At 39.5% G+C, this 26,841-nt stretch overlaps 1 protein-coding gene across 2 annotated transcripts in view; it reads left to right on the top strand.

The window, feature by feature from the left end:
• Positions 1 to 26,841, top strand: part of UST (uronyl 2-sulfotransferase) — a 159,878-nt gene that overhangs the window by 119,127 nt on the left and 13,910 nt on the right. For both annotated transcript variants that reach the window (XM_071549353.1, XM_071549354.1), the window contains exons 6-7: positions 4,934 to 5,031; positions 7,253 to 7,410. In XM_071549353.1, the coding sequence (XP_071405454.1) occupies positions 4,934 to 5,031; positions 7,253 to 7,410 (256 nt within the window). The remainder of the gene's footprint in view (positions 1 to 4,933; positions 5,032 to 7,252; positions 7,411 to 26,841) is intronic.

The raw sequence follows: 26,841 nt of genomic DNA, 5'->3' as shown, positions 1-26,841 counted from the left end.
AGTAGTACATTCTAATTAGGGTTAAAAATGTGTTGCATTATAGTTTATTTTCTGTTAAAATGTGTAAATAATTTGCACTCCTGAATAAGATTGAGTAAGTCATGTTACATTTATGTTTGGAAACCTACATGCCAACTACACCTTGACTTTTCCATGTCTTTCTGCAGCCTTACAAAGTAGGAAGTTGTGCTTGTCCTTCTTTCATTTCTTATTTGCACTCACAAGCCCTTTTTCTGAGCCATCCTGTTTACATTTCCTTGCCCATCATTCTAGGGCCACCCAGATCTCACTAGCTGGGCCAGAGAAAGTGGGGAATTACAGTTTTTTCCAGTGTGGTTGTGTTTAGTTCGTATGATGCAACGTTGTCCTCAGGATGTAACGGGTCAGTTTGACCTCGTTACAAACACCCAGCAAGTATGTGAGAAAACATTTTACAAGCCACAAGAGGGTTCTTGGTGGCTCTTGGGAGAGTGGAAGAATTTTCCTTGGCTGGCTACAGTGAGGACTAGATTGCTCTGCTCACTGTAGTGGCATATGAAGAACATCCTTGTAAGCAGGAGAGGTCATCATAGACTGGGCTCAATCACTCATTTTCCACATCATTTTATTTCATTTCCTTTTATGGAAACTTGAAAGGTATTTGTTTAGGTTGCTACTGACACCTTTCTACATCTGCAACCTTCAGTCTGATGTAAGGAGTATGCACTGTGTCTGGGCTGTAAGCAGGGTCTCCTGTTTTCACAGAAGTTGTGACATCTCACAAGGGTAGGGCACAGAAAGACAACGTGTATTTTTCATTTTGATTGTGAGAGAAACTATATTTTTATGGTTTTCCATAGATTAACAGATGATTAATGGAAAAATATTTGCATGGCATGTATGTATTTGAGTTATGATTCTTCATTTTAAATTGTCAGTAAGAATTGTAGTACACCCATGGCAGCATCTGGTGTTGCTGTAATTTTTGGTTTGAGACTCTGAGGATCAAGAAATAGGAAATGCTTTGAAAACCAAGAATGATCTTTTTCTTTTTCTTTTTTTTTTAACTTGAGTGTTCCTTTTACTGGACAAAAAAAAAAAAAGATTCTTTTCTCCAGTACTTTTAGGATTTCATATTAGAAGGAAAAAAATTTAAAGTCTCAAATATAAAGTCACATTTTTTTGTATGTGGTACAGTATTTGCCATGAGCCAAGGTCATTAAGTAGATTGCTTATTGTTCCATTAAAAATACTTTCAAGTTTGCTCTTTTTGTGATGCCATTAAAATTCCCAAAGGAATTCTTCACTATCTACACCTACCTGAAAGGAGATTCAGTGAGGGTAATGTCAAAAGGATGAGGAAATGTATTTAATTTGCACTGGGGAGGTTCAGATTAGTTATTAAAAAAAAAAAAAAAACAAACAAAAACAAAAAAAAAAAATGAAAGAGAGGCTAGGCATTGGAATAAGTTGCCCAGGGAGGTGATGGAGTCACCTTCCCTGGAAGTGTTCGAGAGGCATCTTTTCAAGTGGCACTTGTGGATATGGTGTAGAGGTGATTATGGTGCTGCTAAGTTGGCTGTTGGACTAGATGTTCTTGAAGGTTTCTTCCAACCTTGATGATTCAATGATTCTATGAAATATTTTTAATCACATGCTGACTTCCTCTTACAGCATGTATAAACTCACTCTGACAAATAGAACAGTTTGTTCTTAACCTCAAAAAATATATTAATAACACATCTTTGAAAAATTTCTGATAGATCAGTAGTCTGGCTCATTGACAGATTAAAGGCTTAGAGCAAGTTGTGATTTTTATTTGAAAGACAGTTTTACAGAAGAAGGAAGTAGATATTACCAACTTCACTTATCAGAAAAAATTGTTACAAGTGTAGAAAAATATAGTACTATTAAAGGTGGTTTCTGTTGTTACTTGGAGCCCCAGGGCTGATTCCAACTGCCCTGCTGAAGACAAGCCCAAGTGGATGGGAGCAGTGCGAACTGTAGCTGGGAGCTGAGGAATAAAGTAAAATACCTCTTTCTTTATTGTGATGGATTATGATCAAAGTAGCTCTGTGTATTGCCTTCTGCATCTTTCCAGACTGTATTAGAATAATTTTTTTAGAAAGCTCCTCCAGTGATTTAAATGAGCAAGGCTGTCATCTGTCACTTTGCAAATTTTTGTCTCACATGAAAATATTTCTACCCTGAAAGACCTGTGTCCTGCTGGAAAAACATGCTATTACTGGGAAATGAGGCATTAATGTTGCTTAGGGATAGCAGAGTAACACTGCCTAGTATCATACCATTTCACCTTGGCTTTCTGTGCTCAGAAAAAATCCAGAAGTTCCTGTAAGTGATGTGAGCACCAAAGAGCGTCTTTCTGTAGGTGTGTATAATGACTAGCACACCTCAGGCCAAACTGTCTTTCAGCCACCTTTTGGTTAAAAACTGTGATTTCACATCTCATGAAGCTACATGATTATCATCAAGTGAAATCTTCTCTGAGGGATGGATAGTGACTGGTGATTTATTTCACAGACTATGAATACAGTAAAATAGGGAAGGTAAAAGCAGGTGCTGCAAATGCATCAGGACACTCCAGCAACTGTAACAGAGATCACAGCAGTGATGGCAAGTGAAACCTGGAAAGGAGCAGTGCTTTCACTGCAGAGAAAACCTGGCGTTTCTGATGTCAGGAACATGAAATGCATGTTCTTGTGTGGCAAAAGATTGTAGGTTCATATGAAAGCATACCTGGCCTTTATCTTAAACCATGAGTGGATCATCAAGGGGCAGGGAGGATTAGATTAGTGCCAGCCCAGTTGTTTCAGTGATCCTACAGCAGTTTACCCTAAAAAGTAATACTCAAAATCTCTTTTTGACTTAATATCAGATGCTCACTTGTTAAAGCTGCAGCATTTTTCATGTGAATTTATGTTGCTTTTTTCATACAGATGTTTCTCCAGCTGTATTAATCAAATACTGTTTTCAGAATTGCAAGAAGGTCCCAGTTACACTTTTATTGTTGGGTATTGATAGTTAGGGAATATTTTCTGACTCATCATATTCATTATTCTTGCAAAGAAATGGTGAGTTTCTTTGCTGGGATTTAATGTCCATTCACCTTTGTTTAGGAGTGAGAAAAGAAGAATGGTTCTCAGTTACTAATGATTTTTAGATCTTAGGTAGGTGTTTCTGCCTTCCATCTAATCCACCCATTCAGTGCAAACTGGCTTGGATGTAATTTAAAGTATTGTCAGGGCAATATTTCAGATTTTTTAAATCCAAGCAATTAATTAATTCATTGCAGATCTCTAGGTTCTTATGGAAGGTGAAAATATGTGTCCTGAAAACATCTCTGATGGTGTCTATAGCCTTTAAAGAACTGCAAATTTTAATTCATGTTAAAAAAATTTTTTGGGATGATAGGAAGGACACATTGCCCATGCCATCATCCCACATCCACGTTGAGATTTCTTGGTAGTATTCATAGGACTGAGACTGGGGGACTGGTTAGCTAAGTGTCAAAATTCAGGTCTTGTCCATAAATCTTCTGGTATATATTTAAAGCAAGCACTGAATATGCTTTGGGGAGCAGGGAGAATGGATTGCTTGTATCCCAGTTGCCATTGTTTATGTTGTTTTGTTTAATGGTTCCTCACCATGAGATTTGCTTCCCAGCCCATGATCTTCTGATGTGCCTATAAAATCTGATTTACATAAGAGTGAGACAGAATGCAGAAAGAGGACTGCACTTTGAAAGGCTTGTGAACCCAAATGTGACACTAATGAAGTTAGGCAGGAGGGCTGAAGTTCTGGGAAGAGCTTTTCTCCAATGAAGTCTCAGATGCAGGTGATACTGCTGGAGGCCTGTATGCTGCACTGCCCTGGGCGAGCAGAGGTTGGTCTCCATGTGTTCCACTCTGCCAAGCCCATCTGTCCTGTGAAATGTTCTCTGTTGCATTTTACTTAGTTGATAAATTGTGGTTTTGTTCAGTTGTTAGTTTGATATCAATGTGTATCAAACCTATTGCATTATGAAAGCATGCCTTTAAGCAACAATGAATATTGATTCTGCAAAGATGAGATCCTTCCATCTTTGCTTTCTTTGTCTTGCACTTTTTTTTCTGCCCTCTGTCTCTGGAGTCAGTGGGTCTGCTTGCAGAATAAAGGTCTATTAGAATAGATAAGGGTAGTGGAATTCAATCCCACTTGCAGATATGTTTATTATTGCGCTAAAGTAGAGCTAGAAATGGAATACAGTTCCTCAGGGTTCAGTAGCTAAGCCTAGTCTTTGAAAAATGATAAATAGCTTCTAATTAGATGAACTATATTTTTTGAAAATGATAAATACTTTCTAATAATCCCTTTTCTCTGTGGGGGTTTACACAGTAGGTTCAGTTCTGAACATCTGAGAACGTTATGGAATTATAATCAAAAATTATGTATGTTCATATATTGAGTAAGCTGTGGGAATTATAGTTTGTTTGTTCATTCCATTGAATGAAGCAGAATTAAAAAAAAATTATCTCAATTTTATTTATTCTGGCTACTTCAGGTTTCCTCCAGGGTGCAGTTAGAAGGAAAAGGAATCTGAAAATAATTTCCTGAATATTTAAAATATTATTCAAGATGAAAGTTGATCCCTGTGTTCCACTTGGAATTATATAATAATCTCAATATAACAATTAGGAGGTTTGTAGCGGGGGTGGGGGGTGCTGGGCGTGGGGGAGGGAAGAAGTGGGTTTTTTGCATTCAAGACAAAATAACTTTCCCCACACACACTTTCTGAACCTTTCTAATGATATTTAAAAGCAGATAAATTGACCAATAGGTGACTTTTAAGATATTTTGTGTAGTCTCAGCACAATCTTTGACACTGAGATGACTATATGTTGTTAATAGAGAAAGAAAAATGCAGTTTGGTTTTTTTTTCTTTCCTCCCCCACAGGACATTAATGTATGTATCCTTGAAAACTACCCTGAATGTTCCAATCCCAGGTTATTTTACATCATACCATATTTCTGTGGACAGCATCCAAGATGCAGGTAAATATATACAAGGTATTCCAATTTGTTCAGCAATAGCTATTGCCAACATTTTGTCCAAAACTGGTGATAAAGAGACAATGGTTATTTGAAGTACAAGAGAAAAAATGTAAGTACAATGAATGTAGCACTGTCTGCGGTAACTGCATGCATATATTTTGAAGGAAGGAGGGTAATGCAAATGTAGCATTATTCTTTGTTCTTGAATTATAACATGAATAATTCAACAAATGTGAATGTATTCATGTGGATTTTTTTCTGGGTTGGCAAGGTGAGAACAGTAGTGACTGTTTGTGCTCACTACTCATTTTATCTGCACTTTAATTTTGTAATAGATGTCTTTAATCTGGTCAGATGCTTATATCAGGTCTACATACAGAGAATTACAGGTTTCTCTGTCCATGTAAGAAACAGCAATCATGCTTAAATCTGTGTAAAATGCAGCCTTCTACTGCTGTAATTGAGCTAGCTCATTTTTAACATTTCTGTGTATGCCATTCTCATATTGCTGTGCTACTGATACCATAGTAAACTTTTATGCCATAATATATTATTAATTTTAAATACTTTCTTGTTTTCAAATACTTCCGTATTGTTGGTCACAGCATGTTCTTTATTAGGTTTGTTCAAGGTATTCTATTTCTTTACTGTTCAGGCTTCTCCATAAGGAAACAACTGCACATTTTCCAAAATTTCTTTTAAAAGCCATGCTTTCATAGCAGTAACAACAAGTGAAAATGGGTTCCTTCTTATGTCTTAGTTTCTAAATATCTTTGTTGTAAAATCCTGCCTTATTTTTTGGCATACATGGAATTTAAGAAACAAAACAGATTAATGACTTCATTTTCATTTCACTCATTACACACATATTTTTCTTAACATATTTTGGCCTTGTTTGCAAATGCTTATGGTTGCATATTTAACTTGTGTGCATGAGTAATCCCATTAACAACAGTCACATACCTGAATATTTTCACAACATATCACTGTGAGGTTCCCAGGCAGTGTATTGCAGAGCTGTTTCATAGCTTGTTATAATTCTGCCTCCTATCATGCCCCTGCACTTCCTACAGCTACTTCTTAGTCTCACAAGGAGCTGCAAAGAGGAGGTTCATAGTGTTTGTTAGCACTCTGTGCTCTTCCAGAAAATGGATCAGTGCACGCAAGGTGATAGAGCATGAAAAACCTGCTATAAGTCTGCTCTAGTAGGAGAGTAAAACAATAAGCTCTTCCACATCATCAAAAGAGCTTCAGACAAATGTTGTTAAATTCACTATTGCATAGAGTTTGTGATAGCCTAATGAGAGCAGGGAAAAGGTGTGGTTTCCAGCCACTCCCAGGTAGCATCTGTGACTCAGATGTTCATCATACAAACTAGACCCTGTAAAAAAGATGATTTCTTTTAGTTTGGACCACTGGCATTATATACCATATCAAGATAAGTTATGACTGCTACTGCCAGGGCATAACTAATATGAATTAGTATAAGGGATTTAGGATTCATATGGTTGTCTAATCAAACTGTTCTTCTGGGAAACTATGAGGGAAGCATAAAGATGTACTGGCATTCTGCCAGGTTCTCCTGATGGGGGAAAAGATAGAAGAACCCTAAACTGATCTTTAAAACCAGTTATCAGTTGGAGCAAACAAATGCAAATCCTATAGCAGAACTGCAGGGCAGTTGGGGGTAATGGCGGGCAAAGGGAAGCTCATGGAGATTCTGGCAGATGTTAAAATGAAGAACAAGGTGAAAAACAGACCTGTAGTCTCCTGTGTAGGATTCACGGAGTAGCAGCAGGCAGTGGTTTTTCACCATAGTTCTCCTCAAGTGGTTTAGAGAAACCATCATCCCTCAACACCTTTCACCACCTAGTCATTCCTCCCATCAAAAGGGTTATGCTTCCGAGTTAAAATACCAGAGTTCACAAGTTTGAGCTTATAAACAAGTTGACAAAAGATGTCCTCAGAATGAAGTACTTTCACACAGTGATAAGCCTCCTTTTAATGTGTTCATGTTTTTACATGCCAAACCAAATCTAGATGGTGTGTGGAACAGCTCAGTAAGCTGCTCAGGTTTGCTGAGGTTTCTTTTATGTTCTGTTAGAAGTGCAGCACTGAATTTTTTTTTTATTTCACTTGTGCTCTTGGCTAGCAGATGTAAATGCATATTTAAACTTTTCTCTTTCCCTCCTCCATCTCTCCCTCCATCAATTTCATACAGGGAGCCTGGTGAATGGGCCCTTGAAAGAGCAAAGCTGAACGTTAATGAAAATTTTCTGCTTGTGGGCATTCTGGAGGAGTTGGAGGATGTGCTGCTTTTATTAGAAAGATTCTTACCTCATTATTTCAAGGATGTGCTTAGCATCTACAAAAACCCAGGTAACTTTTTCCATTAAAAAGCTATTCTTACGGAAACTTTGGCAAAATCTGCATAGCTGCTGAAAGGTATGTGTTTCTGTCTTGTTTAGTCAATGAAGTGATTTATTTTACTTTTAGGAAGCATATTTGATTGATGGGGAAGGTCACATATTCTGCTTTTATCTTGAGTGTTACTGTGTGATTTTCATTCCTGGGCAAGCACTTGTTGCTCAGTGATCTTGCCATACACCAGAAGGCTTCCGATTTACCACAGGAGTGGCTTTTTCTTCTTGTAATGCTGTCACACTCAGCTCTCAAATAATATTGTTAAAATATTCTTAAAATTATGTCATCAATATCTACCTGAGTGAACCTTCAAAAATGGTTTGGGGAGCTGGACACTTTGGAGATTCTGCAGTACCAGAACCATTTATTTTCCCTCAGCCTTGACTAAGACTTTAAATGACATGAACCTTCAGTTAAATTGAGTTTAGGTAAAGTACAAATAAGAATGTATATTTACAGCACTGTAAGTACAAAGCATGCAGAGAAAAAAGACTTAGGACGCTTGAGTAGAGAAATGAAAACAGAGAATACTCAGTCTACTCCTTAATTTGCACCCACAGTCAATCTGAAAGGGTTCTCTCTGTGTCAGTCCATCCCTCCCAACACTTTCTTATTGCTGACTTCTTTTAAAGGCAGTCTTGTGTCTTATGCCCAAGAATAAATACAATATTTTTGGAGGTACGTGCATGTCATTCCAGCAGAATTGATTTCCTGCTTACATTTGACTGGTGCATCAACACTGGATGAACCAGGCAGGGGTAAAACTTCCCTTCTTGCTTGGTGACTTGGTTGTATTCATGTCAGTGTGAAATGCCTACAGCCATTAAATGTGTCTTTTTTACCAAGCTGAGTAGTAAAAGCACATGGAAATAAGACTGGATTTTATTTGTAATGCATGCAGCTGATGGCTGGCTTTTGCCTGAGAGAAGCTTTTACAGTAGTCAGTCACTTTGGAGAAATTGTGTGTGTTCATCCATAACCAAGAGTTATGCATGACTGTTCGCCAAACCCTTCTTCTAGGATACATCTTTGAAAACTTTGATTTTAGCAATGATACAGATACTTCAGGGAAAGTGTAGCATTCCTTGTCTGAACATCATTTCAGTGGTTCATTATCTGCTTGCAATAGGCAGTCAAGGCAGCTCTTTGGAAGGTGGGACTTTACCTTTTTTGTGGTGCTATATCAAGTCATGGAGCAATTTCGTGGTATAACTGACATAACGAGAGTATAATACAGTACTGACATGAGAGCAATGCCCAGTTATAGTTAATTCTCTCTTCTTTATAAATTAAAAAATTAAAAATACTTATGTTTGTAGTATATGGAAGTCATCCTAAAGGTTTGCACAATTTGGTCTTCAAGGTTTTACCATAGGAATATCAGATGAGGTGGAAGCAGGGGGATCAGTAGAAGGATATGCTCTCAGCCATCAGCAGACTTTTCTTTGAGAATCTGTAGACTTCCTCAGCTGTTCTGTGCACCATAGATTTTGACTTCTCTTACAATGGGGGAAGCTAAGAAGCAGCACTCAAGCTTTTGGTTTTCATCAGGGGGCTCTAGACATTGTCAGGTGGAAAGTAAGCAATCTGCCAGGACCATTAAGTGCTGGTTAATCTTTCTTTTCCCTATATCTATTCCTGGAGGAATGTATCTGCAGGAAATTTGATCACCTGTTTCACAACAGTGATTTCCTCCAAGATTTCATGTGTAAGACTGGTCTTGTGTCATACCGAAAGATTCACCACTTTCCTTCAGTATTTCTCATGTGGATTAACCTTTTATCTTTCCCGTTACCTTATTGACAATGAAGTTTAGAAAGAAAATGGTTTCTTTGTGTTAACTCTCTCTTCCTCTTTTCATAAATGCATATGTTTGGGGCTTTTTTCCAATCACAATTGTTTTCAGGTTATTTCTGACTTGGTGCTAAGGCTTACAAACAAACTTAAAAGAAAAATAAAAAATATCCAAGTGGTGTGTAAGAAATCCCATACTGTCCTCCTCAGGGCATTTAGACTTGTTCTGCAACACCCTCTGCTGTTGCATTGTGAAGTGCTTGGTAGAAGAGATGTTATTCTGACAACTGTGTGGTAATCCCACAAAGCAGCAGATACTTTGGGTCAAAACTGGCCTTTTGTTGCAACAGTTGCAGATTAAGTTTACAGTATTGTCTACTGACCTGCTCCTCCACCTGAGGTTCTGTTATGGCAGTCTTTTCTCTTTCCTTATAAAGAAAGTAAAGGTTTTCCAGAATTTATCTTTTGTCAGCTGAATATAATGAGATGAGAAAAACACAATGAAGGAGGATATACAGAAAGGTGATTCACTTCCAGATCTGTGAATCTCTGCACCAGAGTCCACTGCAATAAGCAGTTCTGGATTAGACACAATTCAAAAACTGGATTTGTAGAGATGCCTTGAAGCAAAAGGTATCTGATGCAAGACAATTTCCATCCAGTGTTGCTTTAGTAGATTACATAGATTAGAAATCAGAATAGGAAATTGGCAATTGCTTTCCCACCAACATCATAATCTAAACCAAATTAAAAGCACCTACCTCTTGCTATAGGAAACAAACTACTGAATGTTATCAAACCTATAAAATCACATGGGCATTTAAGATATGTCTGTGGGAGTTGTGGCTTAAACCCCTTCTTCCCAAAGGGACCCTCCTTAGTTGCAGGTGCTTTGGGTTGTCAACAGATCAGTACAGCTCTGACTCAAGCAAACTTCTCTTTACTGGGAGCCTTCAGTGTAGTTGATGCTATAGAAATCAGGAAATCTAGAAACATTTTCTCATCTCTGTTTCTTTCAGCCATGCAAGCCATATTCAAAGTTCTTGGTTTCTTTTGTGTGTGTAGTAAAATTTTTCATCTGAGACACTGCAATAACATTTATCGAGAAACTCTTTCTCAGTGTTCTCCTAGCAAGAAAACAAAGCCTGTAGTCATTTTAACTTTGAAAATACTTTGCTATTGTTCTGAAGCAGAAAGTCAGTAAAACCGTGGCTCTATGGTCAGATAGATAGTGGGACATTTTCATCACAGAAATGTGATTATGGGTGTATATGTCTGTATATGTAATGACACAGATGACTGCTAGACACAATATAACTTGAGTGCTTTTCTCAGTGATGCTAATGATTTCTCATAAATAAGCTGACAGAAGGAAACTGAATAAAGGCAAAGCATTAGAAAAAAGTTGGCAGTTCTGCATAAGAAAGTTTTTGAGTCAGAGGACACTAGGAAGGTAACTTTCTTTATTGCTTTATTTAAAAGGTTGCCTTCAGCTAATCCATGCACCAAATATTTTGATTTCTGTTTTATAACCACATGCAACAAAACGTGAAAGTTCTTTGTGGTGCTAAGGTTTTCGTTGGAACCAATCTGGTTTTATCTTGTAGAATACTTTAGAGCTACATGTTTCCTGTTTTTCTGTTTCTCTGCTCTCGCCTTGAAATAAAGCATTTTCTTAATGTTGATACCAAGTCCAAAATTAGAAAAGGACTCTCTTTTTTGGATCCCAGTCTTGTCTGAAGTGACAAACTCATCCTGCTTTGACAGCCAGAACTGCCTTTGACCAAAAGGGCCTTTGATCAAAAGGTCAGGGATGGGAGCAGCAGACAGATTGTAGAATAGATAGATGGTTCAACAGATGGGTAGAATAATTTTTTTAAAAATATATATTACTGTGTTTCATAGCTTTCTTTGGTAACATAGTGAAATTTGCTCAAAATTTTGCCTGCCTTTTTTCTCTAGCACTGAAGCAAACAGGGTCTAATTGTGCAGCCTTGGATTATATTTATTTGAAAATTTGGAAGTATTCTTTTAACTCTTTGAGAGACCTGAAATAGCTATAACTAAACTTTGCATGCAAAATCTCTCCTCACTCTCAGAAGCCCAACTGGAGAAAAAAAAAAGAAAATTGTTCGGTCATGATCATTTTTGCTGCCTTTAGCTCACTTCAGCCTGGTTCAGCTGGTAGCCAGAAGGCAGAGAATACTTACAGTTTCTTTTGAAATGGGCACATGTGGGGTTAATGTATTCGTGTTTTTAAGAGGCAGAAAGTGTGCACTATACTTAGCAAAACAGAATTTACTTCTGCCTTGTCAACTTCTGTGGCATGGGGTAGAAGTTAACGGCACCAAATGTGAAAGAATAGGCAATAAAATGGTTTTTTATCACCTTAGAAATAACCCATATCCTCTCACCCCTCTGCAGGAGTTCATAAATTTTCTTTGGTACCAGAAGCCCTATAAAAGTACTTTTTCCCAAAACCAGAAAAAAAAATAAAAATCTTTGTTTCCTGAAGGTTGCATTTTGCATGGAGAAGGTGTAGATCTTACTCTACAGCAAGACGACTGACTTAAGTTTTTCAAACTGTGAATTTTATTGAGTGCAGTGAAATAGTTCATGCCGTCAGCTGAAAGAAAATATATTGTTCAGGTAAACTGTAAAAACTAGTTTTTTTAAAAAATGCAGTGAATATCTGATTCTTACAAGAGTCACATTTTCAGGGAGCGTTTTAAGCTGTAGTGGTAATATTATCCCAACTATTACAAACCTGCTCATTTTTAAGATCCATTCTGTTCATGAATGCTAGTGGCACAATCTGGATGTCTTCTGTTGGTAAAATTCCTCTTTTCTTTAAACCCAGTGAGCAGAGAGATGCTGCCATTTGTCTTTATTGTAAGCCTGGAGTCCTGTGCGGCAGGACCTTTTTTGATGGAGTTAGGAAAAGTTGGCATCAAGCTTAGCAGTCTGCACTGTGCTGAAGATCACTCATTCCTGTGCCAGGTCAGCACTGAAGATGGGACATGCCTTCATATGGTTCCTATGCTGGAAGTGGAAAAGAGCATTTTCCACTCCTTGTCAAAATAAAACTCTTTGCAAGTTGAAGACTGAGAGGGGCTTTTCTTTCCTTCCTTATAGCCAATTCCAGGCCACCATTTTGTTAGCAAGGCTCCCCACAGTCTCATTTATATCTTAAGTACTAAATTCTTGTAGCAGTGTTTCTCCCACCCTGCTCTTGGGCTGCAAAGATTTGGATGCTCAGCATTTGGAAATGTTCGGGAGTGAAGGTTTTTTACCCTCTGAGGAACTGCAGGGGATGTCTTTGCAGGCACAGCCTCCAAGAGCAGAAACTCTGAGTAAGAAATGATCATAGAATCCTGATGGAAGGAGGCAGTGCTTTTTGTGCAGTGTCTTTAAATAGTGATCTTCTTATTTCCAGCCTTTGTTCAGAAAAAAAAAAATAAAGAAGAAATTAGGATAAATAATCTGAGACATCTTAGTCTGCTGGCTTCTTGTGAGCTGTACTTTATGGAGAGGGTTATGACTGGTGTGACCAAAGGGAACACATTGGCTAACTCTTGTGCAGAAGTGCACAACCCTTCTCTCTCCTACAAGCATCTGCATTCTTGATGTGAGAATAAAATCATCTTTGATTAGTTTCAATTTAAATACTGAGTTGTTTTGTGTTTTTAAGTTTGACGGTTTTTTTGCATCACTTCTTTGCATGTGCTACTTTCTTTAAACAGAATTCAGGGAAACTTTGAGCACATTCAAATGTTCAAGAACTTGGGATACTCGAAACATGCTGTCTTTTCTTTTGTCTCATATTCTAAAACAGCTTTGTGCTTTCCCTAAGTAATATTCTGAAGAGGGATTACTACTATGAAAATTTTCTACAGGTGAGAAAAATTTTAAATTTCACGTGGAGGTAAAACATGAGGTTGGACTTGGGAAAAAACTACCTGTGTAACACTTCCATAGCACCTTCCCACCCATCATGTGAAGCACAATGTATGTGCGACCTGAGAAGTTTTGACCAGCAGGTGGTGTGATCTGCCCATTTGTTCAGCATTTCCAGGGCACTCGAGCATCTTGCCAGTGCTAATAGCACATGTGGACTTACATTCTGCCTGGGTGGCGTTTTCTTCTTTATCACCCAACATCCTGTTCTGAAAATAGAAAATGGGAACAGACCATTCTTTTCTTCTCCGTCTGGAGGCTGAACTTTCAAAATTGAACAGAAGAATGCTATAAAACATTGTGTATGCTAAAACAGGCGGTTTAAGATCTAGGAAGAGTGTTTAATTGTAATTTTGTTCATTGTAAAAGTAATTCCCAGTTCTCTGTGTGCAAAACAGGCAGGGAAAGGGGAAGAGTTGCAGTGCATATACCCAAGGATGTTTGTTCCAAATTAGGCTGATAACATCTAGGACATTCTGTACGACTAATCTGCTCCTTGGTTTGTTTTATAAAGCTGAAGGTAGTATCAAAAGATGTAGATACATTATCTCTGCAGCCATGAAAATACAAGGCTTGGAGAGCAGGGACAAAATCAGACTGCCTAGTCCAGGATGCCATGAAGTTAGTGGATACACCAATCAGTGATAAGCATAGTCAGTTTTAAGTATCCTTTCATTTTCTAGTTCCATAAAAGGAAAATACGTTGTTTCCTGTCTTTCAGAGATTTCAAGTCTCATTGTGAATAAACTAAGCAGTTTTTAGAATAGGAGCTCTTGGAAAGATTGGAGCACTTCTGGGCTTTCTTATGACTGTTTTTTGAAAGGTCCACTAGGTCTTTGCAAGATTTGTCTCAAAAGCTAAACTCTGAGACAAGTTCTGCAGCAAAGATTGACAGCTTACGACAGCTGTGGTTCTTGTGAAGCCACTCTAGACTATGTGTGTGGGGCATGAAAACCATAATTGTGGCATCAAGAGACTAATCTGAAATGGTATTAGTCTCATTGCTAAACTACGATCAGAGTAAAGGTGTGGCAAGCCAGTTTGGTGTGGCTTTCCAAGACACATGGAGCTTGCATACATAGAGGCTGAAAACCATTCTATTTACTCTTCCTTCCCAGCATGTACTTGTTAGATTGAATTAGCTCATATGTGCATGATTACACAGCATTACAGTTGCCTATAAGTACATCTTGTGGCCCAAAATGAATGGCATTTTGAAAGGAAAAGAGAGGTAGCTAACAGCCTGACATGACCTTGCCACCCAGTCTGGGTAAGTCTACTCCCCAAGCTTGCAGTGCGGGGAAGTGCGGTTAACACACCCATCTGCCAGGCTCGCAGCTATGGTTCTGCTTTCTCCTGGAGTCCAGAGGAGTGGTTGACTTTGTAAGTACAGCAGCAACAACAGTAATCAGGTGAGAAATTTCCATATTTCATATTGGTAGGACAGGATCATGGGTATGGTTCATGAACTGAAGAAATGAGCAAAGAAGCCACTGTTGATCCAAAGTGCCCCTGCCCAGCACTTCTGACATTCGAGAAGGTTGGCCACCTTCCCAATGTCACCAGTGAATATGGAAAAAAAAGGATATGGTTTCTCTGCTTGCCAGTTACAATACTGTTTTTAAATCCTTATTTTAGGCTTTCATGGGAGTTGCATTTGTAAAAGTTCTATTAAGAAAGAATTGTAGTGGAAGGTGAAGTCCATATTACCTTAAATCATTGTATGGAAAACCTAGATCAAATGTTCCTCTTCTGCTAAAGTTTCTGGACACAGAAGCTCATAGGCTGGCTCTGACAAACTACAATGTATTTTAGAGATAGGCTGGGTATTTTTTTGCAGAATTACTTAATCTTTCCCTTCTGTGAGCTATAATACATGCAGATACAGAGCTTGTGCTCTGCAGTCTGGTACCTGTTTCCTATTCCTCTCCACCACCTTTTTTGTATTCCTATTTCCTGTCAAATGGCAAGGTCTTTTCCTGAAGCCAAATACACTTTTTTGCGTGGTCATCTGAGCCTCTCCATCATGACCAGAGCTTCCCTTCTCTAAAGTTTCTGTATAATGCATTTATATCTGTAAGGTAATGAAGACTAAGACCAGCAAATGCACCATCTTAATTTTTAGTGGAATTGTGAGATGTCAGCCTACAGATTTTGCATTTCATCCCACCTGTTCACATTGCTTAGTTTCAATTTCCTTTCATCAGATCTATTGATGGGCTGTCTGGTTTTGGATTATACCCAGAAAGATGTAACTTCATACTGTTTTCTAGTAAAAAAACAAAACTTCTTTGTGATCTAAATCCCAAGGGACCAGTCAGCCAAACACATCCTACATATTAGGTATTCCTGTGTATTTTTTTTTTGTGTGTGTGTGTATAAGGAGATAATTTTGAGGGTTTGGTACTGGTACCTTCCAAGCAACTGTCATATTTATCTAATATGCATATCATTCACTAAAGATGTTATGGTTCATAAGCCTGCTCCTGCTACTCATCTGAGGTTGACTCCCTGATGCACCTTTTGAATGTTTTCTGTTCTTAGTATCACAAAATGAAAAACCCATGGACAACCAGGTTTGGTAAAGCTCTGGCTCAGAGGGAAAGCTGCATTCTGATACAGCTTTAATGATATGTCATAAATAATCTAGGGCCACTGATGGCAAAATACCACAAACATTTTAATGACAGACAGTAAAATCTTGCAATCTTGACAGTTCATTCCTTCTTGACTAACTTACTAAATAAAATCCTAATGCTATTTTAATCAGTAACATTTCAGCTAAACCTCTTTTTACTGCTTCTGCTTTAAAAATAGCATTTAAACAAAAATTATAGCAGTAGCATATTGTTTCTTTGACAACTTTGACCTCTATCCAGGCAACAGAAGGCATACAGGAGGAGGAAGATAGCCATTAAATCCCATTTAATAGGCCTGCTTCTGTTCCCAGCTGCAGCTCCAGTTTATTTGAACAGGTCTTCATTTCACCTACATGAAAACTAACAAGCTGCACAAGATGGCTGAGGCTGAAATATGAAAAACTTTTATTAATATTAGAACCAAAGCAACTGAAAATTTAGTTTGATTATTGTGTCCCACAGTATGTTTTCTGGGTCAGTGTTTGGGGAGAAACATCTTGTAATAGAAAACTGAGCATACTTGGCATTGAAGACACAAGAACGGTATAGAACAGATTGCAGAGCTGACTATTCACTTTACTGTTAGGAGCATAACCCTATTTTCAGTCTTCAAATAAGGCTATTGTACTTTTCCCTTAGACTAAATAATTGTATCAGTGATAGAGGGGGCTACAGGTTAAACTGAATTTTCTTATCCCCAAGGCATCTTGCAAGAACAATGTGAGTACCATGAGCCAGTATCTTTGATGGCTTAGAAATGTTTTGAAAAATATTAAAGTAACTACAGAAAAGAAATTTCATTATAAAAATACTTTCACCTGTAATTTTTGTACAGTAGTGACAAGCAGCCATTCCTAAGGAATTACTTGGGTTTTCACTTAAAAATTGCAATTGAAAATCAAGTTTTTACAGTGATACAAATTAGCTGCTATAATAATTAAAATGGTGTAATAATTAAAATGAGGAAACCGTGAAAGAGTATAAATTCTGACAAGTTAGGTGTGAAATTATAGCAAGGCACTTTCCAGTATGCAACTGCTAAAGGCATTAAAGCTAACACCAAAAGATTTTTTCAACCACATCAGAGCTAGATGGCCCACAAGTGTCAGGGAGAGGGAGACAGGGGATAGCTGGGAGAGGTGGCAGAGAGGCACTCTCAGGGAAGAGACATCCCCAGGGTACATCTGTAAAGGGACCAGTAACTCACAGAGGACACAGTTTATTGTTCTCTAAGTCACTTAGGAACAATGTTGCTGCTGTTGGAAAAGAAGAGAAAGAATTAGTGGAATGTATTTCAGCAAAGTGCAGGGGTTGGCCCTTGATGATAAAGTTGTAAGAATTGAAATGAAGTGTAACTCCCAGCTGCTACACAGGAGTCCTCTTGGTATGTCTCCCAGGCGTCATTCCTGAGGGGATAATCTGCTCACTTGAGCATACCTTCACACCATGACTGTGCTCCTTCCTCTGAGTTCTTTGCTTTACCTGTCCTGGAGGCAGTTTGTAGTGCTGACCCCTTGCTCTTGCAAGAGTCTTTCTTGGAGCTTCCTTCCTGCAGTTTCCCAGCTTTTTTCATCTGTCCCTCTTTGAAACTTGCTCTCCAAGAAACTATAGCAAGACAGGAGGGTTTTACTAAAGATAGCTGTGAAGAGTCCTTTTTTTATTCTTTTTCTCTGTTCTTGGAGTAGAATCACAAATTTTCAAATGTAGTATGAAAGAGCTTCCTTCTCTCCGCTTCTCTCTAGGCTCATCTTCTCTTGTCTCCTGCTCTTCTTCCAAGCTGCATTCCCATTGTGTTCTTTTATTAGTATCTTTCTGGTTGGGCTCCGTTTTCTCTCTTCAGCATTTGCACAATTGTTGCTGCACTTCATAAATTTAATCTGTCGAATTGCACTGTTTGGACTCCATTTGAATACCTTCTCAATTACTTGAAGATGTCATCTATAATATAGGTAACAGATTTACTGTTAGGGTGTGGAATTTTTTTCCTCCTCAGCTACCTTTACTCCATGGCAGTGTCAGGAGTGCTGCTGTCAGGGCTAGTATTCACCAAGGATCTTTCTGAAATTGCCAACTCTTATGTGTGTCCTGTGATTCAATCAGCAGCTATTTTGGAAGAGTAGGAGGTAGTTAAGATGACTGCTAAGCTTTTAAAGGGCTGCAATGGTCACCTGGATAGCAACAGATGAAAGAATCAAATTTGTATACGGGTAGGAACTGTAATAAAGAGTGGGACTAATAGACAGTTGGGGAAAGTCAGTATAGCATATGTAGAGCCTCACACATCAGCTACTTCCTTGAAGGACTCAGCAAGCACAGGGATATGAGGTGGTACAGGTGTGATTTTCAGCAATATCTCTGTCCAAAAGCTCTCTGAGAAAACAGGTTGTCAGCATAGGAGAGAGAAGGTTCTGCAGGATAAAAGTGTTGAAAGAGGTAGGCATTCATTGTTCAGTAGTGTCTGTTTCCTTTAAATAAGCAGGGCAGTTTCACAGGGACCGTGCTCCAGCCTGAGATAAATGTTCTGTTAAAAAGATGTGACTGAGGTGATAGAGGTCACTGCCAATGTGATATTGCCAGGAAGCAACAAGAACAACACTAAAGTGGTTTAGTAATTGTAGCAAAGTAAAGCATTAAAATCTGGCTTATGTGCAGTTGAGGTCTACCTTGGCACTCAGGACTGCAGTCCGCAGATGCTCTGGGTCCGGATCTATGTGCAGGTTGGTAGGAAAGTTCACAGACTGTCAGATGGGTGGGTATTTTTTTCTGTGCTGGGAAGCAGTCTCCCCCAGAAGAAATTTTTATACAAATCTAGATCAAGTCATGGTTCAGTTTTTCCAGATGGTGGAAAATGATGATGCAGGACAGAAAGGCTAAGTCCTGGCTGAATCTCAAGAGCAGCTGAAGGAAAGACATTCACATTTGAGGTGCTGCCCTAGCTGAAAAGCAGGGAGTTCACACAGCTGTAGTTCTGATTTACATTTAATTGTAGGTGATTAAGGACCATCAGAATGAATCTTCTTGTGTTCTGATTTGTCCATTCCCCTTTCAAGTTTGTGTTTTGGGCAGGCAAAAGGTGGCAAGGATGACAGTGAAGCCAAAGAAAGGTAATTTTCTGTAGACACACCAGGCCTCACTTGCCAGCTAGACTTACCAGGGGAAGAAAGAAACTGTTGAGTTGGCTTCTGGTTTTCTAACAGGGAGCAGCAGCTGTTTTGGTAGCAGTAGCAGCAGCTCATATAACAAATGTTTCATGATGAATGCAAACAAAAGCCAGCACTGAAATTCCAGCTCCACTATGTACGCATAAAATATAAAGGCAGTTCAAAATAACATAACTACTCAACTTAAGGGATTTTACTCCCCCTCTAAATAAATTCCATATGAGAATTAGTGTTTGGTCTGCTCAGTTCTCCAGGGCTCACCCAGAAAACATTTTTATCATATTGGCTGAAGGCAAAAAGTGAGCAAAAAAAAGACCAAGAAAAAATATTTTTAAAAGAAGTGCACGTGCAAAGAGGTGTGTGGTTTGGGCCAAGGTTTTGAGAATACCAATCATGGTTGCTGAATTGAAATTACTGCTGATGTTTGTGAGTTGGCTGAATTCGCTTGTCTCCAAAATGGGTCTTGGGAGGAATTCTTTATGCACCTCTGTGCAATTTGGTTTCTGAAGATGACTTGTGGTTTTAAAGGCATCTGCATGTTAGAAGAGTGTTATGCCCTCTAGCATGAATTTCTTCCCAGATAGCTAGTGGGAGGATTTCTAGGGAATGCAAGTTGGTGATGAATGCATACTTAGGTGAAATGAGGGTATTGAAGAGAGAGAAATACAATAATTGGAGACTCAGGAGAAATAGGAAAGCTATCCAGGGGGCAGTGTCTTAAATTGTTATCTTCCTCCAACTGCTTAAGTTAAAATAGCGAATAAATACCAGTATTTACCCATCTCTTCCTGCTCTGCTGTTTGCTGACAGTCTGGAGCAGCATCTGTTTTCTGCCCACGCAAGCACTCCTGCTCTGTTCTCAGGCCCTGAAATACTTGGGAATTGAAGAGAGACTTCACAATCAGTTTGCCTTCCCCATGGCTTTTTTTTCTGATCTGGCTTCCCTGTAGCTGTGGGATTAATCATCTCTGTTCATCCACCATAGGAAGAAACTTGATTTATTGGGTTCTGACAAATTAACGATAAAACAATATAGCCTATTCTTGTGCCTTTTGCAGTATGATTCTATCTAATACTTTTTGTATAATGAAAATCTTAAATGAAGTAATTGCAGTGATCTCTCTTCTTCCATTGTATTTTTTCAGCTGAATTTTGTATGGTCTGTGAGGTTGTGTTGCTGTACTTAGGGTACACATGTACCTGATAAGTCATTATGAGTATTCCATCTTTGGTGTATGCAAATGTAGGACTTAGAACAAAGACTTTGTGCTTCTCTTGTCTCATTCCTCCTGTTTCTTGACTGCTTTGATTCATTTACTGACCAACAGCTACATTACTTGATTTCTTCCTTTTTGTGGAATGGAAGGGGGATAATGAGATGGATAATGAGCATGTTGGATCTAGCTAGGAAAGAGGACAGAAGGGGTAGGTTCTTTCAGCTTTTGCTTGTTTCCTGCTAGTAAAAAGTGCAGCACAAGTTAATGGGACAGCCCAGTGGCTGGTGGTGTTGGGCCTGTGTTGAGGGAAGACAGGGACAAGGAGCATAAGGGCATTGCGGCAGTGAAGTATTTGGTGCATGCCTCCCTTGCAGGGACCATGAGTGTGCAGACTAGCCAGAGTCCCCAGTGCTTTGCAGAGCTGTGCTCTCAGTGCTTTCAGGATGTTACCAAGTTTGGAGGCTTACTGCTTGGACAAAAACACACACTTTCTCTGTTACATAAAATGAGAGTGTGGAATTAATGGGTGACTGATATATAGTACACATCTTCTAAAAGCTAGTGGAAATTGGACATGACAGGAATGAGAGCATAGCCAAAGCAAATTTATTTAAAGCGTTGAATGAAAATATTCACAGAAAACTCTTTTTTAACATAAATACCACTTAAATATTTTCTGGGCATTGAAGTCTTATATTTATTTTTTAAGTTTTCTTCTGCTCTCCACTGTTCCTACATGTGCTCTGCCAATTTCACAGTAGCTGTGACTGATCTTTGAAGGGCCTTCAAACAACTGACAAACGTAGTTTATTTCACTGGGTATTGACAGTATTTAAAGTCAGTGCTTAAATTATGTACTGGGAAACTGAACTCTCTGCTTGATCACTGAGGAGGGGTAAATGGTCGTTTATCTCTCTGGGAGTTTCTTGGTGCCCTGAGTGGTTATCTGGATTTCAGCAGCAGGAATATTCCTCTCATGCAGTATACTCGTACACAGTAGGGTAGAGATGGATGTTGGCAAGAAGCTGATATACAGTAGTGCTTGTAGGAGCAAGGATGAAGGATGCATATAAAAACAAAGTTTATATCATGCCTTCTTAGTGCTTTCCTTTTCTATCCAACAGAGAGATTTGAGTGCTATTTGAGTTAAGCTTTTGGTGAAATTCTTTGGGATTTTCTTGTGAGATTCACTTGGCAGGGGGTTTTAGCACCCCAGTATTTTTATCTGCAATGATTCCAGGAGCAAAGTCTGTGACCTTAGTTCTTACGTTTAGTGACAAATGATACCCCTCCTGCATCAAAGAAGAACAGCGAAACTGAAAAGCATATTTGTTGGTATATTAAAATTCAGAATTTACTTGGCACTGCCTTCTGCTGCAGGTGGAATAAAGTATGGGGTCCTTGGCAGGCCCCAGTATTTTGCACAGTTTCAGAATACCTTGTTTAGCCTACTTTAAGGGCAGTCTTACCACTTAGCCAAAGGTTCTGCTTTGAATCGTTGAAAATTATTTTCCTTGGTATATGTTTGTGCAAGCTACTTGTAGAAATCAATGGTTTGAGTCCCTGCTTAATTCAGCTGTTCAATTCACAGGCTGCTTCTGTTACCCTTCCAGACCACATCTTGGTGTACATCCCACTAGTTCAACGGGCTTCATTTTCACAGAAATAAAAAGTTAGTGCATAGCCACTTTGTATCTCATGTGCAGAAAGGGAAAGTCTCCCAGTCCTACAGATCTTTTCCTACGGTATCCACATGTGTGAGTAATTTAGTGAAGAAATGGCACATGAGACATTGGTATATTTTATTAGCAATTGGCAGTGCCAGACCTATATTTTGATTCTGCAATAGTGGCAGAACTTGCACAAATTGCAACTAAAATCAAAGGATGAATCTAGCACTGTATCCCTGTTTCTGAGTCTTAGCAGGGAAAGAAAAAAAAGCAAAAGAGATGTAATAAAAGTATTTTGATAAACAGATGTCACCCACTTTAAAGTGTTGAATCTCAGTTTAATTTTTCCCATGCTACGTAAATAGTCCCTTCACTTCCTTTAGCCATGCAGTTTTTCATTTCCTGCTGTTATTCAAACAAAATTGAAAAAAAAAAGTATTTATATTTATGAGGACTCTCTATTTGCTCAGTTTAGTGGGGTGTGTTTCTTCAGTAAATGTATTTAATAAAATTAAATGCTCTGGGAATGTGCCAGAAATGCTGTCAGCCACTGTGGCAAGCAGATGGATGAAGTTTCAGCTGAACTTGATGTGCCCAGGTTACTGTGTTTATTTAGAATCTGATGACCATAGTCACAGGACATACTAGAGTAGCCTGTGAGGAATGTGTTTTTAAAGAGCTCAGAGTCACAATTTCATGTTCCCAATACCCATGCGTTTACAGGAGAACTTGGCCTTCATCTAGACATTGAATTGGGTTCTGGGACCCATATACTCAGCACTGACTGGCTGTGACATCTGTCACCCCATTGGTTGCCAGGGTTGATTTGGCTGATCTGCCTGGCTTGGCCAGGTGTCCCCTTCCTCCCTCAATGTTCCATGCTCCTGAAGCTGCACACTTGGTTGCAGTGGACTACTTTCCCAGCAGATTTTTTGTCTGGAAAGTGGTCCAGCAGAAAAGGACCTGTGCATGCTGGTTGACAGTAGCCAAACATGAGCCAGCATGTTAGGCAAGAAGGCCAATGACATCCCGGCCTCTGTGTGTGAAAATAGTGTGGCCAGCAGGACTAACAAGGTGATTGTGCCCTCCCTGTGCTCAGCACTGGTGAGGTCACACCTCAAATCCTGTGTTCAGTTTTGTGTCCCTCACTACAAGAAAGACATTGAGATGCTTGAGCATGTCAAGAGAAGGACTGTGGAGCTGGTGAAAGGTCTAAAGGGTAAGCGCTATGAGGAGCAGCTGAGGGAGCTGTCATTGCTTACCCTGGAGGAGTCTCAGAGGAGACCTTATTGCTCTCTACAATTACATGAAAGGAGGTTTTAGTCAGGTGAGGTACAGCCTCTTTTCCTGGGCACCTGGGAACAAAAGGAAGTGGCCTCAAGCTGTGCTAGGGGAGGTTCAGGTTGGACATCAGGAAGAATTTCTTCACTGAAAGAGTGGTTAAGCATTGGAACAAACTTCCCAGGCAAGTGATGGAGTCACCATCCCTGGAAGTGGTCAAGAGAGGACTGGACAAAACAGTGCTATGGTTTAGATGTCATGGTGGTGTTCATTCAAATGCTGAACTTGATGACCTCGGTGGGCTTTTCTAACCTTAATGATTCTATGCTTCCAAGACAAAACCTGATTGTGTGTATTGGTTACCAGTTGAGCACTGAACCTGGGTCATGCACACGGATCTTAGCGCCCTGTTGCCATGTGTAAGTGCATATACACATCCAACGTGATCAGGGTCCCCTCTACATAAATGGACAGCAAGGCTCCACAAGGTGTTTTTTTGGTTTTTGGACAGGCCTATAAAGCTGACTTGACTATTTATTTTGTCAAATTGAATACGATTTTGTAGATTCAGAATCAGATTCATTGTTTTGAGGAATAGCTGTTGAAATCGGGCATGGAAATGTTAACTTTTGGTTCTTAATGGTATTTTCTGTGTTACATTATCAGATAAGTTAAATTTACTTATAGGGCTCACACAGCATTAAGCCTTCTCTGCTTCTCCCTCTGCCCCTCAGTCAGTAGGCAGGGGATGGAGAAGAGGTTGAGGGGTTTTTTTTCCCTTGGCTGGTTAGGGGGAGGAGGAATCCTTTCTCTCTGTCTTGGACACTTGGCATTTTGCCAGCTCAACCCAAGACAGAGAGGAGGCAGCTCATACTACATAACGTTGGTCAGCAATTAATAAAAGCAGAGGTGGAAGAAGAAGATCAGGGTCTTTGGCTTCCAGGGTGGCCATTGCTCAGACACTGACTGGGGGTGGTGGTGAGAGATGTCATTTACATCACTTCCCCCTACTTTTAAACTGTCCTTATCTTTACACACAGGTTTTCTTCCTTTTGTTCTTCCTGTTCTCTCTCTCCTCCCATTGAGGGGTAAGGAAAGGGAGCAAGAGGCCACATGGATACTTGACTGCTGGCTAGGGTCAACCCACCTCAACAGGGTTTCCCTCTTCATCTTGATATAACTTTTAAAATTGCATGTCTTGTGAGTCATGCTCAGTGCCTTTATTCCACCATTCCAGAAGACTGCAGTGTAGAAAACTGCAATGTTCTTCAACAAAAGCCTGGTTCGTTGCAGGTTTAGTGTTCCTTTTAGTAACCTTGCTCACTCCCAAAACTGATTTATCTTCAAGACCTTTTCCTAATTCCTGTCACATCCTTCCTTGTTTCTGTCTCATTTTATCCTCACTCAGAGGTGTTAATGTTTACGTGTGCCCATAAATACTGAATTGGAAAAAGACAGCAGGTAATTTTATCTCCTGTTTTGTTAATCGCAAGGGAAAGTTTTGTGCAGTATAACCTTCAAGCACAGTAGTCATTATGTCAGGTCTAGTATTGTCATTAAACTAATGTGCAGGCTGTCCTGGAAACTTTTATACTAACTGGTCTCTAACATTGGCATGAAATTTCTGATTGAAACACTGCAGACATAAGACAATCTGCAGGATTAAGTGCAGGAGCAGCAGCTTTTCATACCCTCTAAGTCTCTCATTGCAATTCCTGTGTGCTTTTATGGTACTCAGATAAGTCTTTTAAAAAACAATAGTTAAGGTTACTGAGAATATACTTCCTGTAAACAAGGTGATAGATGGCAGAATGATATGCCCATGTAACGCTTCCCTGTCAGCACAGTAATGTTAAATGTGAGTTGAATTAAAAAAGATTATGGAGCAAACTCTATTTCCTCAGTGGATTGTTCATGGTGCTGATGCACAAGTGAGAATGGTCAGGGTGTGCTGGAAATGATCAAGTCAGCCAGTGAAGACAGATGAGATTTACTATGGGGCAGCTTTCCCTGTGGCTGGCTGTTGCAGATGCATGGGGTACACAGGGAGGCCTTCATCTTCAAAGATCTTAGTTTCATAAGTATGTCAGAAATGCTATTTCCCCCCTCCCTCAGAAGGAAAACCTATTGCTTGGAATATAGAGCAAGTACATACATGTGTAAATCTTGATGGTGTTTGAACAGATTTTAAGCACCTAAAAAATGTCTCATGTTCATTTATATTATCCCAAGCAGATTAAAATTGTACTTCTCTTTGAATTGGGGCCTGCTTCTAAAAGCTCTCAGACATATAAAGAACTGCTAGGGGAAGTCTCCTGACACAGCTCACTGAGATCCTATGTGCTGTCATACAGCCTCTGAGGTAGTACTTTGGTGCTCAGAATCAAACAGGTCACGCAAGACCTAGGGATTTTCTTCTGCCTTTTCCAAGCCCCCATCCCTCACTTGTGGCTGTTCTGCTAAAGAGTGCTGGGGTTGATGTGAAGAGCCACTGTATGACTGTAACCTCTGCAACAGCATCTGCCTCAGAGATTTCCACGAGAGGTGCAGCCTCTCAAATTGTAGTGAATCCCAGGTGTCCCAGGTTCCTCATCACAGACCAGGACTGCAGGCTCTGCTACAGAGGCAGTGAAAAGCCCAGGCGTGAATTTACCTTGACTTGGGTTTAATGAATTTGTGGAAATCCAGCAGGAGCCTCGGTCACTGTGAAGTCCTGGGATAGCTCTATGTTTGGTTTATCTATCTGTCAGACTCTTGAAGGTCTGCTAGGTACACAGAAATGTCTGTCTTTTTGTGAGTGAAGATACTCGCCCTTCTCATGAACTTGTTAGTGCAGGCATGGAGAGCAGAGTGGGTTGCCTGGAGCTTCCTGGAAGGAGGACAGATGCGTTGTTTCTGGTTCGTAGTGAACTCAGAACACAAAGAGACTGGCAGCCTTAGGGCATAGTGCTGCTGGGACATTATATTTTGCCTTCTAGCCTGAAACGGTAGAGAATCAAGACATTCCCTCTCCAGGAAAAGCACAAGGTGAGAATTGCATTAGCCACACTATGAGATTATTCTCTTCTCCCAGGGCTTGCAGTTAATATAATTCCCCTTCTTTTTATTTTTTTCTCTTGCTGAAACAAGTCTGCCTGTGTTAAACAACAGACCTTTTTCCTCGGTTTTGGCCAGAGGAGGAAGTCTTTGTCCTGATCTCCTGGCAGCTGGCCAAGGCAGTCAGGCGGTGGGCCAAGTGGGGGTGAACTTGAAAGAAACAGTGTGTTGTTTCTGCTCTGGTAACATTCTTCCTTCTTCAGCAGTGCCTCAGCCCCTGGCTGCCTTCAGTCACTCATTATACACAAAAGAACCTAAGGGCAAAAGAGACAATTTTCTCTTGACCGCCTGTAACTTGCAATAATAAGAAATAAAATTTTTTGGGGGCTTCCAGTTATCTGTGTGCAGACATAGTTGGGAGAAAATCTTCTTAGAACTGGCAACTTTCTCTTAAGGAAGAAAAAAACTGATAGCACCTTTATTTTTCATTTTAATATGAGCTTTTATACTCATATTAAACATGCATCTTCCCATTCCTGTATATCCTATCAATCATGGTTTTACCTTGACAGTGGATATATTTTGTTATTAGCCATTACTTCAGTCCTAGTTAGTGTTTTTGCTTTAATTT

Source organism: Pithys albifrons, chromosome 2, assembly GCF_047495875.1.
Source record: "Pithys albifrons albifrons isolate INPA30051 chromosome 2, PitAlb_v1, whole genome shotgun sequence".
Taxonomy (NCBI): Eukaryota; Metazoa; Chordata; class Aves; order Passeriformes; family Thamnophilidae; genus Pithys; species Pithys albifrons.
Note: the sequence above shows the minus strand (reverse complement) of the source record. Positions and strands in the feature narration are given on the sequence as shown.